The 13,819-nt window shown below is 38.4% G+C and overlaps 1 protein-coding gene and 1 long non-coding RNA gene across 3 annotated transcripts in view; one reads left to right on the top strand and one right to left on the bottom strand.

Annotated features, from left to right (window-relative positions):
* LOC146653709 (uncharacterized) overlaps positions 1 to 13,819 on the bottom strand; it is a 364,224-nt gene that overhangs the window by 257,552 nt on the left and 92,853 nt on the right. The gene's annotated exons all lie outside the window — the stretch shown is intronic.
* Positions 856 to 3,518, top strand: LOC146653711 (uncharacterized). 2 transcript variants are annotated; one of them, XM_085381033.1, is made up of 4 exons: positions 856 to 972; positions 1,547 to 1,702; positions 2,494 to 2,586; positions 3,073 to 3,518. In XM_085381033.1, exons 1-4 carry the CDS (start codon positions 871 to 873, stop codon positions 3,397 to 3,399), a joined length of 678 nt encoding a protein of 225 aa, XP_085237159.1. In that variant the 5' UTR covers positions 856 to 870; the 3' UTR covers positions 3,400 to 3,518. The 2 variants fall into 2 exon arrangements, 1 of the variants encoding a protein (XP_085237159.1); XR_014907368.1 differs by lacking the exons at positions 856 to 972; positions 2,494 to 2,586; positions 3,073 to 3,518 and adding an exon at positions 2,193 to 2,290 and having other exon boundaries at positions 1,557 to 1,702.

Genomic DNA, 13,819 nt, shown 5'->3' with positions numbered 1-13,819 from the left:
TTGATGCTTCCTTCTGGAATCCCTGGTTCAGTGGACATTTTAAAAGAGGAAATACAAAGACAGTTTGGATTGACTGAAGATTTCAGGCTTCAATATAGAGATGTTGAGTTTGACAATGAATACATGAATCTAACCACAACTGGGGACATTGAAGACAAGAGTATAATCAAAGTAATTTACACTAATTTAAACTCTGCGCCGTCCACTGTGCCCACCACAGCACCCACAGCTGCCTCCAGAGAGACATTACCACAGTTTGATGCACCATCCTTGCCGGACACTGACATCCTTTCCTCCTCAGACTCCAGTGCTTCTTGTTCATCTCTTCGCTTGCGGAAATGGCCCTTAAACTTTCCAATACCAAAGTTTAGTTTTGATGTGGAGTTTCAGTTACACAGAGCCCAGCAAGAATATGAAAACAATGGGATTCTCTTAGACCCGAGCCCAAAACTCAAATCTGACATATTAGATATGTTGGCCTCAGAAATTGCAAAATACAAAGTTTATCCATCAAGTGGAGATATTGATGATGTCGCTAAAGCGTTAATTCAAAAATATCCCTTTCTCAAAGAGACCAGATCTGTGACGGGATGTGAAGGCTGGAAAGTAAGCCTAAAATACAAAATGGCCAATTACCGGACAACACTGAGAAACATAGGGTGCCCAGAGGTGGCAATAAACACTCTACAACACAAGAGAGAACGAGAGATGAGTCCACGTCGAAACAATGTCAAAAAGCCACGGAAAGCAGAAGTGAACTTTTTACCACAATACCCTGCAGGAGAAACGAAGAAAAGTCTGGAGGAAGAATGACAAGCACTACTGATTGAGGTGAAGAAAACAAACAACGATCAAATAATCAAAACAAAGATGGATAAGACATTTGCACACAGAAGAAGAGAGGTGATTGAAGAGATGCCATTCATCGCAGAGTTCAAGAGCAGATGGCCGGCCCTCTTCAAAGTACCTGAGGTATGAGTTTGAGTCTTGGTTAAAAACTGGCCGTGAACAGAAAAGTACTGCTACAAAGCTGATGTCACCGAGCTGATGTCTTTTGAGCTTAGTGCAGCTAAATTGTGTTGTGAGAAGGGCAGCTCCAATAGAATGAAAAATTTTGGGAAAACAGGACGTTGCTAACATGATACACGTCAGTTTCCTTTTACAACTAAAGTGCAAAATTTGTGCATTTTGTGATTTTTTTTATTATTATTTTTTTTTTTTGTACTGCATGGGTGAGGCACTCTTTTGCAGCCACCTGATTCTGCCGGTCCATCTATAAATGTTTTGGGTGGGATGTTGGAATAACTTATGTCGATTTAAAAATCTTTTTTTTTCCTTTTTTGTAATCGTAATTGATTTTGCACATTCCCATCTGATTAATCGATCCCCCCCCCCCCCCCCCCCCTTTTTTTTTTTTTTTTTTTTTCCCTTTAAATCAAACCTGGACAGCACCAGAACTTTTTGTCTGGGATTAGATCACGTTTGGTCTGGATTTAGTCCCGTTTTGAGCTGAACTATTTAAAAAATTTATTTTTGAACTTTGTAGATCAATGCGGAGTTCACCCGAATCACCACAGTTCCACTGCTGTCCACATTCATGAGCAGTCTTGACCAGTACTCTGACCAGTTGATGAAGATTCTACGAAAAAAAGGAGGGGAAACAGCGCGGCGGATCACAGCAGCATTGTCTGCAATTTCACAGGTATTCTGTCTAGTTAAAATGTTCTGTAACTAATAGATTAGTTGCAGGTTGATCTCAGGTCAGGTTATTAAACTGTATTTTTAACTTTCTTGGGTCATTTCATGCTTGTTCTCTCCTGCGTTATACTTCTCATCTCGCTTTTGGCTTATATTCTGGATTTGGTCCTGACACAAAGCAGAACTAAGTAACTCATGCCCCTAGAGGCCATAAGTGCCGCTGCTGGCATTGTAGCTTTTTTCTTTTCTTTTTTTGTTACTCATTAATTGTCCAAAGGAATAATTAGCTACACTGAGAAAAGACAAAGGCAGACAACATTTCACATTTCGCCACAACTCAGTGACACAATAGATTATTTTTTTTCACTCAAACTTGGTATAAATACTGCAAATGTGGTGGTAGCCCGCATACCTCATATTAACATGACAGTGTGTAGTTTTTGTCATTAATTTTTGGAAATCTCTATCAAAATGTTTTTGATTCCTTTGAACAGCACTCCTATGCAACAACACTTTTCTTCCTTCTTTCGGGTGGTACACCACGCTAAAGCTGCATTTTCCACGACCCAATGTATCGCAATCAGTGTAATTGGACTCATAACTCATAATCTTTATGGGTATGAATTGGTAAGCTTCTCATTCTCTAACACAAAATACTGCTTGCTTGCAAAAAGCATGTTTAAAATTTACTTAGAAACAATTATGAATTGGTTAAACAACAATAAAAATTGACTTCTGTGGGGGTCTCTAAAAACTTCAAAAAAGTAATTGCGCTGCATGTGTTGTTTTGTTTAGAGTTCCCGAATTGAAGTGAAGCGTGAATGCATCCTTAAAGCTGTGATTATATACCTGAATGAGAACCCTGAAAATCTCATCAAAGAGTACATGGTAAGTTTATTTTTAAAGGGATATTCCACCCCTCAGTAAAATTTTGACTGTCATAATTCCCAGAGTTTTGTAAGTTGAAAAATGTATTTTCTAAACAAGCCCAGGCATTCTCCTGTTCTGGCAGTAATCAGTTTTCTTTAAATTAGCTTACAACAATAAAGTGCATGGGAAATACTAGGATTTTGTTTCCATTCACTTACATTGTTTTATGCGAAACTAAAGAAAATAACCCTGGTCAGCAGAATATTGATGATATTATTAATGCATACTCCTTCTGCCCTCTGTCCATGTTTCATGTATCTTCTTCTTGGTCTTTATTTGGTGATAGTCTTAAATCCACATTTTTCTTTGGTCTGTTCTCCTCAGTCTCATTCAGGGATATGTGTAATTAGGGTAGTGTGGACCATTTTAACTAAAATGGAGTGAATAGATAGATGATGCGATGACCAAAATACAACGGATTTAAAATATTTCTGTCCTTTTCAGGCTTTCAACGTGATGGAAGCTGAAGAGCTCGAGAGGATGGATTTGGGTGTTTATAAAATAATCCATGAAGGAGCACAGCCTGATGACTCCCTTGAAGATGTTGGCATCATTATCGAGAGATGCACCGTCTTGCAGGATCTTCACGATGTGGCGAGCGGGTGTGCACTTTTGTTTGGGCTAATTTACTGCCTCAATCTGAGTTACCCAAAGCCACTTCGCTACACATTTGAGTTCTTCCAGAAGGTGCTCATGGGACTGGAAGACAAAAAACTGTCTAACAAAATACAAGTGCTGAAGAACAAACTCTGCCAAAAGGAGACGCAATGACTCTTCTAGATCAAAATGTCCCCCAAAATAAGTGCTCTGTTTCACTGTTTAAAAGTTTATAAATTGTATATATGTTGATCCTTGTTTGTAAATATTTTGTCATAGCTTTTAATATTTAAGAGATTTACTGAATGCCTTTTTTTTTTTTTTTTTTTTTTTTTTTTGGATTGTGGAAAAGAAAACGTAATTCAGAAACTGAGTTTTTTGAACTGGGGACAAAATTACGCAGATGGATGTATTTTCTTGTTTCACAACATTTTCTTCGGTTTGAGTTGCTGTGGTAATTCTGCAGACTGTAGCCATTGCAGACCTACAACTGTAGATCCTGAAATCATTCTGTCAGGTTTGACATCCTACTCCTCACTACACTGTCACTTAGTTGAAACTGGAAAGTTGTTTCAGATGTTTACATTTTATTTTACACACTTCATTTAATGTTGCATTATGCAGTGTTGTTTCCCTGTTTAAGCTTTGCCTCATTGAAGGCTTTTGTTCAAGTTGTTAAAGCAACACAATTTATTTTGTATTTACACTTCATATTAGTTCTTGTGTACCAGGTTTCCATTGCAGGTCAAGGATCTTGAGTGTTATAAATGTTAAAGTGTATGTGCAAACAAATGTGAAAATGTTCTAAGGTTGTCACCTGTATTCAAGTTAAGTACTGGATTTTTGGTCTTAGCATTTAATTAAGAATATTTTGAGATTTGCTATATGCATTTTTTTTTTTTATTGTAAAATTTATTATATAATAGAAAACTTATAATTCTGAATCAGATTTTTGTAACTGGGGACTAAATCGTTTTTACCTTTGTGTCACTTAAGTATTTTCTGTAATTGCATTACATACAGTGATTTAAGTGATTTACAATGTCACTTTGTTGAAACTCGGAAAGTTGTTTCCAATGTTTAAATTTTGGTCATGCACTTTAAGCATTTAATATTGCCTTACGCGATGTTGTTCCCTGTAGAAGCTTTGCCTTGTCAAGGCTCACAGTAAATAAAGTTGTTGATGCAGCACCCTTTTTTTGCATTTACACTTTATGTAAGCTTTGGTGTAAGAGTTTTCTATTGAAGTGCAAGGATCTTGAATGTTATAAATGGTAACGTGTGAGCAAGTGTAAAAAGGTTCTTGAGTTGTCACCTGTACTCTGTAGTTAAGTGTTAGACCTTTGCTGAAGACCTCTGAAAGGTCCAAACACCTAATTACAATGTATAGATGACAACTCAGGAACCTTTCTAGACTTGTTTTGTTGATACCTAAACATTTAGCATATAGATGAAACTATTAATTAAATCATAATTAATCAAATTAATTAGGTCCAAAACGCAATCTAAATGGTGCCATTAAATTCAAATTAATATTGTCAATTGAACCTAAAGCAATACAGTTAATAAAATGAACAAAGTGTTTAAATTCTAATTAATAGTGTTAAATAGTAACAATGAAAGGAAAGCTGTTGCTTTTATAGAACAATTTCACTTCTGATATACATCACCATTGAAATTGCAGATAACAACCATATTGATTTATGTTTAATTGACCAGGTTTTGTGGAAAAGATTGCCTTAACTTTGTCAATTAAATCCAACGTTTTATTTCTTAGAGTGAGCAGAATTTTTGACACTACCATGGCGATACATGGTGACATGTCAGATATTAGTGAAATCTGACACCGAAGTTGTTCAACTGTTAATGAGGCTGAGGAGCAGTCTTGATAAATCAAGAATTGAGAACAAAGACACAAAATGACTTTGAAAAAAAGATGCTTTAGTCAAAAATTTAAAGATTTTATTGGGCTTTTAAATTTCTATAAAACTACTAACTGATGCTCTTTTTTTAGTGTTGCAGGGTGAGCTTGATGGTCACAAACAACAATAAGCAAAAGAAAAACAAAGAACTTGAAGTGAGAGGACTTTGTTCAGTGTTGTAACTGCTGCTTGGCCCTCCCACCAGTGGTAGATAGGTGCATCAAGGTTCTTTTACTTTCTTCAGCCTTGCTGAATTCCCATCTCATTACTCGAGTCCATTACTCTGCATTCACATTGTCTCCTCTAGGTACACTGTGCTTAAAGGCCAAATAAAGATGAGACTACATTTTAGTTTTACACAAGGGGAAGAAGAAATTGCATAAAAACGACACAGTGGGAGAACATAATAATAAAATAGCTTCAAAAAATGAAATATATTCAGTGTCACATTATGTGACATAGATTTTGTGCATTGTTCCAATGGTACACAGTCCAAATAGGTTCTGTTGGTCATATACTTTAATAGAGTCCCAACAACTTAAATGTCGTCAAACACTATATATAAAACTGTTAGCATCACTTAAATGTTGTAAACTACTAACATCAACCTGTAAAAACCTAAATGCTGTAGGTATGAAAGGATCAAATTATGTATGGAAGATGACGTATTCGCTAATGCAACATGCAACAGTACAAATAGGGCCCTTCTTATTCTTCTCTGAGAAGATCTGTATCTTAATAACTTGCATAAGACTTTAAAGCAGCTAATCAAATTCTGCAAATTTTCACGTCTGGAGATTAAGTGTTAATTAAAAGGGTAAATGAAGTGTGGCAGAGAGATTAGACTGATCCTCCTCCAAGTTGTCAACAGCTCTACTACACACACCTAAGTCCCCGATCCCCGCAACAAACTTTCTTAATGAATAACATGGTAAAAAAAAACATTGATACTTTACTATAGTTTATGTTTGTTTGTTTGTTTTCATTCTAAATTCCATTTCAGGGTCAGATTATTAGTCGCTGCTTGTTCCGTACATTTAATAACTTAAAGTTCTGTATTGAGCAGCAACAGGAAGGAATGGTGACATCTGGAAAAACAGTTGGCTTGCTTGAGTGGGACTGATGCACGGGGCGTACAGGCTTGGCAAACAGAACCGTGCACCTACAAGAGTCTGGATAATCATGAGCGCAGACTGATTTGTGGAGGGGTGTCTCTGGCAGAGCTCATTATCCAAACGTATCTAAAAAATGTAAACACATGTGAATGTGACTGTTGTCTAGAACATGAGGATGTTGAACAGTACTGGTTCCAGAACACATTCAATAAATGATTGAGCTATTGGAACATTTTAATGATAAAACTGTAATTATGTCCAAAAAGGGGGAACAACACACTCACATCAGAAATCAAGAAATATTGGATTATATGAAAGTACCAGGACTGTGTCATGTCTGATGTTCTTTATTATTATCTTTCATGTTTCTTCTCCCTTATTGACAGAATCACGTGGACATCAATATAGGTGCTCACAGCATTTAGTATTTAATAAATCTGAGCCCATGTCTGTGTGCTTACTTGGTACACAGAATGTTTTAGACAGCAAGTGTATCGGTCTATGCTGCTGTAAGGATAATGTTACAACGTTCAGAGAGGAAGTTGAAGGATGATTTGACAGTGGTGCTGTTTTGATACCGTCCCCTGGAAGCTTCTGTATCTTGATGTGTGCAGTATGCTAATAAAATATAGATGCACTGCATTTCTCCCTTGTCTTGTGTTGCCTCAGTGTGTAACCCCACTTCCCCCAAAATGCTCCATTATTAATATCAATATTACAGACTCTCCCACCAGGTGAGCTCATGTCTTATCCATATGCCAAGACTCTCTGCTGTCAGCCATGTGAGACTAAGCTGTTTCTCTCATCTGAACCTCATTCAACCTCTGACATTTTGCCATTTTTACTGCGATCTTGCCATCATTTCTAAGTGTTATTAGCCTTTCAAAAATATTGCACATGCATTGCTGGAACATTTTTAAGGCTTACATTTGAAGTCTCATGTTGATGTTTGCTTTTTTTCATATCTTCAAACTCAAAGAATTTGACTTAGAAGCACACTTAGTAAAAAGAAAGCAGCTGATCTGTTTATTAGAGTTCAATAAAAAGTCATATGTACTTGGTTTAAATCTATCTATCTATCTATCTACAGTTTCCTCAGCAATGCATTGATCAAAAAAGTGATCAAGGCAAGTCAAGAGCTATATGCTTTCAACGTTTAAGAAATAGTAAATTTGTGAAATATAGATGATATAACAATCTTCCTAGATATTAAAAAGCACCACTGGTCTGCAGAGGTTTTGACTTAAAAAGTTGTTTGTTTGTCTTTTCACTTGTTATCATGGACGAAAGGGTGGATTGCATAGAAGTAAGAGAACACTAATAGGGCACTGACTTCAATCAGAGGTCATGCAAGAGCTGGTCTATTTGTGAGTCTGACTTCAGAGCAGCATATTGTTGAGTTCAGGGGTAAAAAAGTATTAATTTGCTTTTACTTTAAACACTCCATCCACACTAAATCCACATTAGAATTATACTGGATGAGCATAGATTGCACTTGGTTAGGGACACTGACATGGACAGATGGAGACCTAATGGCTGAACAGTCATTCCTGTTATACTTCACTGACTTCTGCTTGAAGTCCACTGCCTGTGGAGCATGTGCAGTTGGTGCATTAACATGGGGGGAAATCCGCGCTGACTGTCTGATGACTACATTTACACCACTGGGACCCAAGCTGTCCCTAGTGAACTTTTGGATATGCAAAGTATGTAGCAGTATTTAGCTGTATGAGTGAATCAGTGTGACAAAACTTCAAAGGTACATTTCCAAACAAAGTACCTGAACATTTTAGTACTGTTCACTTTTTTCAAGTCAGTTAAAGTCTGCGTGTTCTAAAGATCGGATTAAACAATCTTCTAACCTTTCAGAAAGCGATTAATGTTTTCTCCTTTAATAGTACAGTAAACCACTGCAGTCCAGTGTAGTATTGTAGTATCCAGTTTTGCAAAAGCTAAGAAAAAAACAATGGTCCAATGTGAGGATATGTCTTTTGTAATGGCAACAACCCTTACCACAGCCATGTGATTAAACGTGGCCATTGATTCATACGGGAAATAAGTCAATTAGAGCACCTAATAACCAGATCAGAGCTGCTGGCTCCCAAATGGAGAATGAGCAGGGTGAAAAAAGGGATTGTGGGAGGTTTGAGTTCACATACACAATGAAGGGTTTGACAAGTGGGAGGAGATGAAACAGCTTAATATGAAATGCACACAGAGTGAGACACATCCAGCAGACTATTGTTCCTGACTCATTGACAGCTTCCAGCAGCCTGAGGGCTTTGCATTCTGCTGAAAATGTTGAAAAAGAAAGGCTACTGATTTGATATCTCTCATCTCTATAAAGGCTGTTGAAAATCCATAAACCTCAGCTTTCAAAGTCCTTTTCCTTCTGCTTTTGCGTTTTGAAATCCCACATATATCTTTGTAGTGAGATTTATATGCAGATGCTTTTCTGCCAATGCATTATATCTCCAAATCAAATTGTTCCATAGCAAGAAGAAAAGAGTAGAAAAAAATAAGAAAAAGAATGCAATATTATTATGCTTAGGATTCCTACCCTAAGCACCCTGCCATAACCATTTTCCACTCATGGCCATAGCAAGATAAGCGGCACATGCATTAACAAGGCTTTAAAGTGATAAGCTGCCACTGGCACTGGCAATGAGCTCGCTATGGCTCATCCACTTTAATGCATATATTCAGATTCTGGTGGGTGCAATAAGTGATAGTGTGTAGAAATGCCTGGAATAGATTTGTCATGCTATCATAGGTATCATCTGACATGGCTTGCAATGTATTTTTGTCATCTGTTTTTAGGAAGCATCTGAACACACTTGCACACATACTTGCCACAGCAAACAAAAACAGAGTAAGAACAATTAGTTGTCCAGATGTAGAACGAACAAAATCTTTATAAAATCTTTGTAGAGGCTGGATTGGATTTAAAAAAAAAAAAGCAAAACCAGGACTTGATGGTGATAGAAAAAATGCACACGATGTCAAAAAGCAGGCAGAAGTTATCTTGTGAAAGACATCTGTCTTTAAAGTAAAGTAATTGTGGACTTTATGGGCTTTAACTCAACAGCTTTTCTGTTAGATTAGCTTTTTTTTTTCCCTCTGAGTTGACAAATTGATGTACAGGAATACCTAAAGCTGCTTTTACAATAAATTTACATACTTTACTATTAGCAATTAATGTAGTAAAATGAATTATTTCTTAATTTGTTGTAGCAAACTGTGAGGTGAATGTTTAAATGTATATGAATGTTTTAGGGTAACTAAAATGACTATAGTATGTCTTGGCCACTGTGGGTTTTCAACACACACACTGGGTTGTGAGTTACTGGGTTACTGTGTGTTTCAGTGATTGTTAACGGTACTTCAACACACGTATTTTTTGGCCCAACAAGTTAGTTTTTAGCTTTCACATAATCTGATTGTAATTATATAAAATCAGAGTTCCTGGCATGTTAACACTATAGGGACTATTTTGTTATTTATTGTAATTAGGGATAATTAGGATCAATGTGTCTTAGACTGATGCTGAAAAACTAATGCATACATTTGTTACTTGTTGGCTGGACCATTATCCAGATGTCTGACCCTGATCCAGCCCTTGGTTATTCTTCTGTAGGCTCACAGTGCTGGAGGACTTCCCATGATGCACTAAACACTTCTTCTGTAGTCCCATCTTTCACACCCAATGTGTTCATATGTTACTGTTGGATGTTATTAATATTTTCTTTTACTTTTCCATAGTTTGTCTTTCATGATGGTTTCTCCTTGTGTTTTCTTTATGTTTCTTTTTTCTCTTCTCTGTCCTCTCATCCTATAACCAGCTTGAGATGACTGGTTTGTTTTAACTGACGCTAAACTCTGTAAATAACCATCAATAAATCCAGTGGAATAATTTGTATTTTATTGAAGGCTAGGATCTCCACTTCAACACTTGTAAGTTTTCTGTTTACTGAGAACATATCAAAAACACTTAAAGAACTTAAAACATCCAAAAATGAAATTGTGAACCTGTATAAAAAAAATCTAAGCTTCATAGAATCTTCAAAGAATCTTCTTTAATCATCACAGAATTCTTCCACATTTACAATGTCTTGTTCATAATATAGTAACATAGTAGCAACAACATCACAGTACAGCATCAGAGAGGCATGCAAGGTTGACTGGTGTTCTAATCTGCTTTCTGGGAGGAATGTCATCTACTCGCATAAAACCTCAGACACTGTTTTCACAGACCCAGCTCTGAGCATGACGATGTGAGCCTGTTCGACTGAAATAATTGATTCTTCACCAGCGTGGCTGCAGTCAGTGGACCAGTTATTGAAACCATCCCATTGTGGTCAGATTAAAAATCAGCAGTAACAAGCATTTCAAGTGAGCAGCTTAATATTTTTGGTTAAAAATGCTACAATAAGTCCCAGACGTCCTTTGTAACTTTCCTTTGTTTTAGAAGAAAAACGAGAAGCTTAGTGCTAAATAATTCTACTTGTCAGTTATTCTTCTCTGGAATCTCATTCTAAAAGTAAGATGCTAGATAAACACACATTTGTTGGTGACCTTGGATCGCTCATGAGATTGAGGCCAAACCTGTATTAGCTTGTTTTCATGTAGACATTTGCACATTTGTACTATCAGGCTACAACAGGCTAGATGGCTATTTGACCCATTTAACCTTCAGAAAAGTTGTTGGCAATATTTTTTTTCTCAAGAAATGTTCTTCTGCTGTTTTTTGGTGTTTAGTTGTGTGCAGACATAACAAGACAAAGTAGAAAGTGTCACAGCTGAATAGCACAGGTCTGCTGCTGGTCTACCCACCCTGAAAGATCCTATTAAACTCCAATTTGAACTCTCAGCCAAAAGCAAGAAAAAGGGAGCTGATTGAGTTTTATTTTTATTTTTCCTTAACCATAAACTACAGATTTCTATTTTATTTTTTTTTACTTTGCATCCATCTAACCACATGCTCGTGATAGGCACTCTTAGCAGTTATTTAGAAAAATATTTTATACACAACCTTCTCACCAATAATTAATTAATAACCAATATCCAAATTTAGGGGCAAGTTATGATAACCTCGCCACAAATCACTCATGTAACCAGGAAAATAGAGGGAATCAATCCTATCACACAAGGGAGACATCTGTATTCTAGGTATTTATTTATTTTTTACAAATACATAAACAGAATAAACAGAAAAAATGCATTAACCAAGAGTTCTTAGAAGCTTGAAAGGAGACTATGATGATGATTTTTGATGAAAGTTTAACAAGTTAATGGGATCCCCCCCTATTTTCTTCTCTAGCATATATCTGGAAATATTAGCATCAAGAATAGATCTTTTAATTAATAGCATCATGGGAAACTGTGGAGTGGGTGGTGGGTTTGATTCTCACTCTTTTTTGAATAGAAGAACATTACTTTAAAATTGAACAGCTTTTTTTAAACATAACATGTAACTGTTTGTGTATTTCTTGTGAATTGGCTGATGTTCTTTGTTTTTTGGCTAATGAGATGATACAAATTTTAACATCAAAGCTAACTATCTGCTTAGCTTACCCAAATAATATTACATTGACAAAAATGCTCCTTTTGTCCTTTCATAAACAATAATTAATTCGATCATGTTAAATTTGACCAGTTACTGTTCACTGGACTATTGTACCATTATGAGGTTCAGCTATGTCAGTCTCGGAGCAGCGTATAGATTAAACACATCAGATTATGTTTGAACAGCAAATTTAATTAATAAATGCTCAAAATGCTAGGGCTCTCTGTTTCATAACAAAGCCAATCTGAGCCATGAGCTTCCAAAATATAAGCAGTATATTAAATGCCCGACCAGAGAGGAGAGGACATTAGACCACTGCTACAGCACGATCAGCGGGGCCTATCGCGCGGTGCCCCGCGCTTCACTCGGACTTTCTGACCACGTCATGATCCACCTAATCCCCGCGTACAGACAGAGGCTGAAGCTCTCCAAACCTGTCGTGAGGATCAAAAAAGCAATGAGGCTGTGGAGGAGCTTCGCACGTGTTTGGAGACCACAGACTGGGACACAATGAAGGCTGCTTCTAACAGCTTGGACGAGTTTACGGACACTGTCACCTCCTATATCCACTTCTGTGAGGACAGCATTGTGCCATCACGCACCAGGGTGAGTTATAACAATGACAAACCCTGGTTCACCCCTAAACTCAAAAAGCTGTGGCTGGAAAAGAGAAAGGCGTTCAGAAGCGGAGACAGGGACTGCTACAGAGAGGCCAAGTACAGGTTCACTAAAGAAGTGGACATTGCTAAACATCAGCACTCTGAGAAGATGCAGCAGCAGATCTCAGAGAATGACTCGGCCTCTGTATGGAAAGGTTTTAGGAATATCACCAACTACAAGCCTAAAACCCCCCACTCCACTGATGACTTGCTCTTAGCCAACACCCTTAACGACTTCTACTGCCGTTTTGACGAGCCATCAGGCAGCCTTCACACCTCCAACGGCCCCAACAATAGAGGCACTTTGGACACTCATTCCCCCACCTCTCCCCCCTCCATAGAGCCATCACCACCTTCAAACACTTCACCTACAACACCCCCCTCCTCACCCCACACAAAAGAGGATTTCACACCACCTCCTCCCACCACAACTCTTCATATTCATGAAGCAGATGTGAGGAAGCAGTTTAAGAGTCTGAATGCTCGAAAAGCTCCCGGCCCAGACGGTGTGTCTCCTGCCACCCTCAGACACTGTGCAAACGAGCTGGCCCCAGTGTTTTCTGGCATTTTCAACTCCTCACTGCAGGCATGTCATGTGCCTGCCTGCTTCAAGTCCTCTACCATAATCCCTGTCCCCAAGAAACCTAGGATCACTGGACTAAATGACTACAGACCCGTGGCTCTGACATCTGTGGTCATGAAGTCATTTGAGCGCCTGGTTCTCTCCCATCTCAAGACCCTCACGGCCCCCCTCCTGGACCCCCTGCAGTTTGCATACAGAGCCAACAGGTCTGTAGATGACGCAATCAACATGGCTCTACACTTCATCCTGCAGCATCTGGACTCCCCAGGAACCTACGCCAGGATCCTGTTTGTGGACTTCAGCTCTGCCTTCAACACCATCCTTCCAGACCATCTCCGAGGCAAGCTTTCCCAGATGAATGTGCCTGATCCCATCTGCCGGTGGATCACTGACTTCCTGACGGACAGGAAGCAGCACGTGAGGCTGGGAAAGAATGTCTCGGACTCCCGGACCATCAGCACCGGCTCCCCTCAGGGCTGTGTTCTTTCTCCTCTGCTCTTCTCCCTGTACACCAACTGCTGCACCTCCACCCACCAGTCTGTCAAGCTAATCAAGTTTGCAGATGACACCACCGTTATTGGGCTCATCTCGGACGGGGATGAGTCTGCCTACAGGAGGGAGGTTGAACGTCTGGTGTCCTGGTGCAGCCACAACAACCTGGTGCTAAATGCCCAGAAGACAGTGGAGATTATTGTGGACTTCAGGAAGCACACAGCCCCACTCCCCCCTATCATCCTGACTGACACCCC

The sequence above is a fragment of the Rhamphochromis longiceps genome, linkage group LG14 (genome assembly GCF_057381845.1).
Source record: "Rhamphochromis longiceps isolate RC_006_pf linkage group LG14, R_longiceps_female_GT1.1, whole genome shotgun sequence".
NCBI classification, from domain to species: domain Eukaryota; kingdom Metazoa; phylum Chordata; class Actinopteri; order Cichliformes; family Cichlidae; genus Rhamphochromis; species Rhamphochromis longiceps.
The sequence above is the reverse complement of the archived record's forward strand: the minus strand, read 5'-3'. Positions and strand labels throughout refer to the sequence as shown.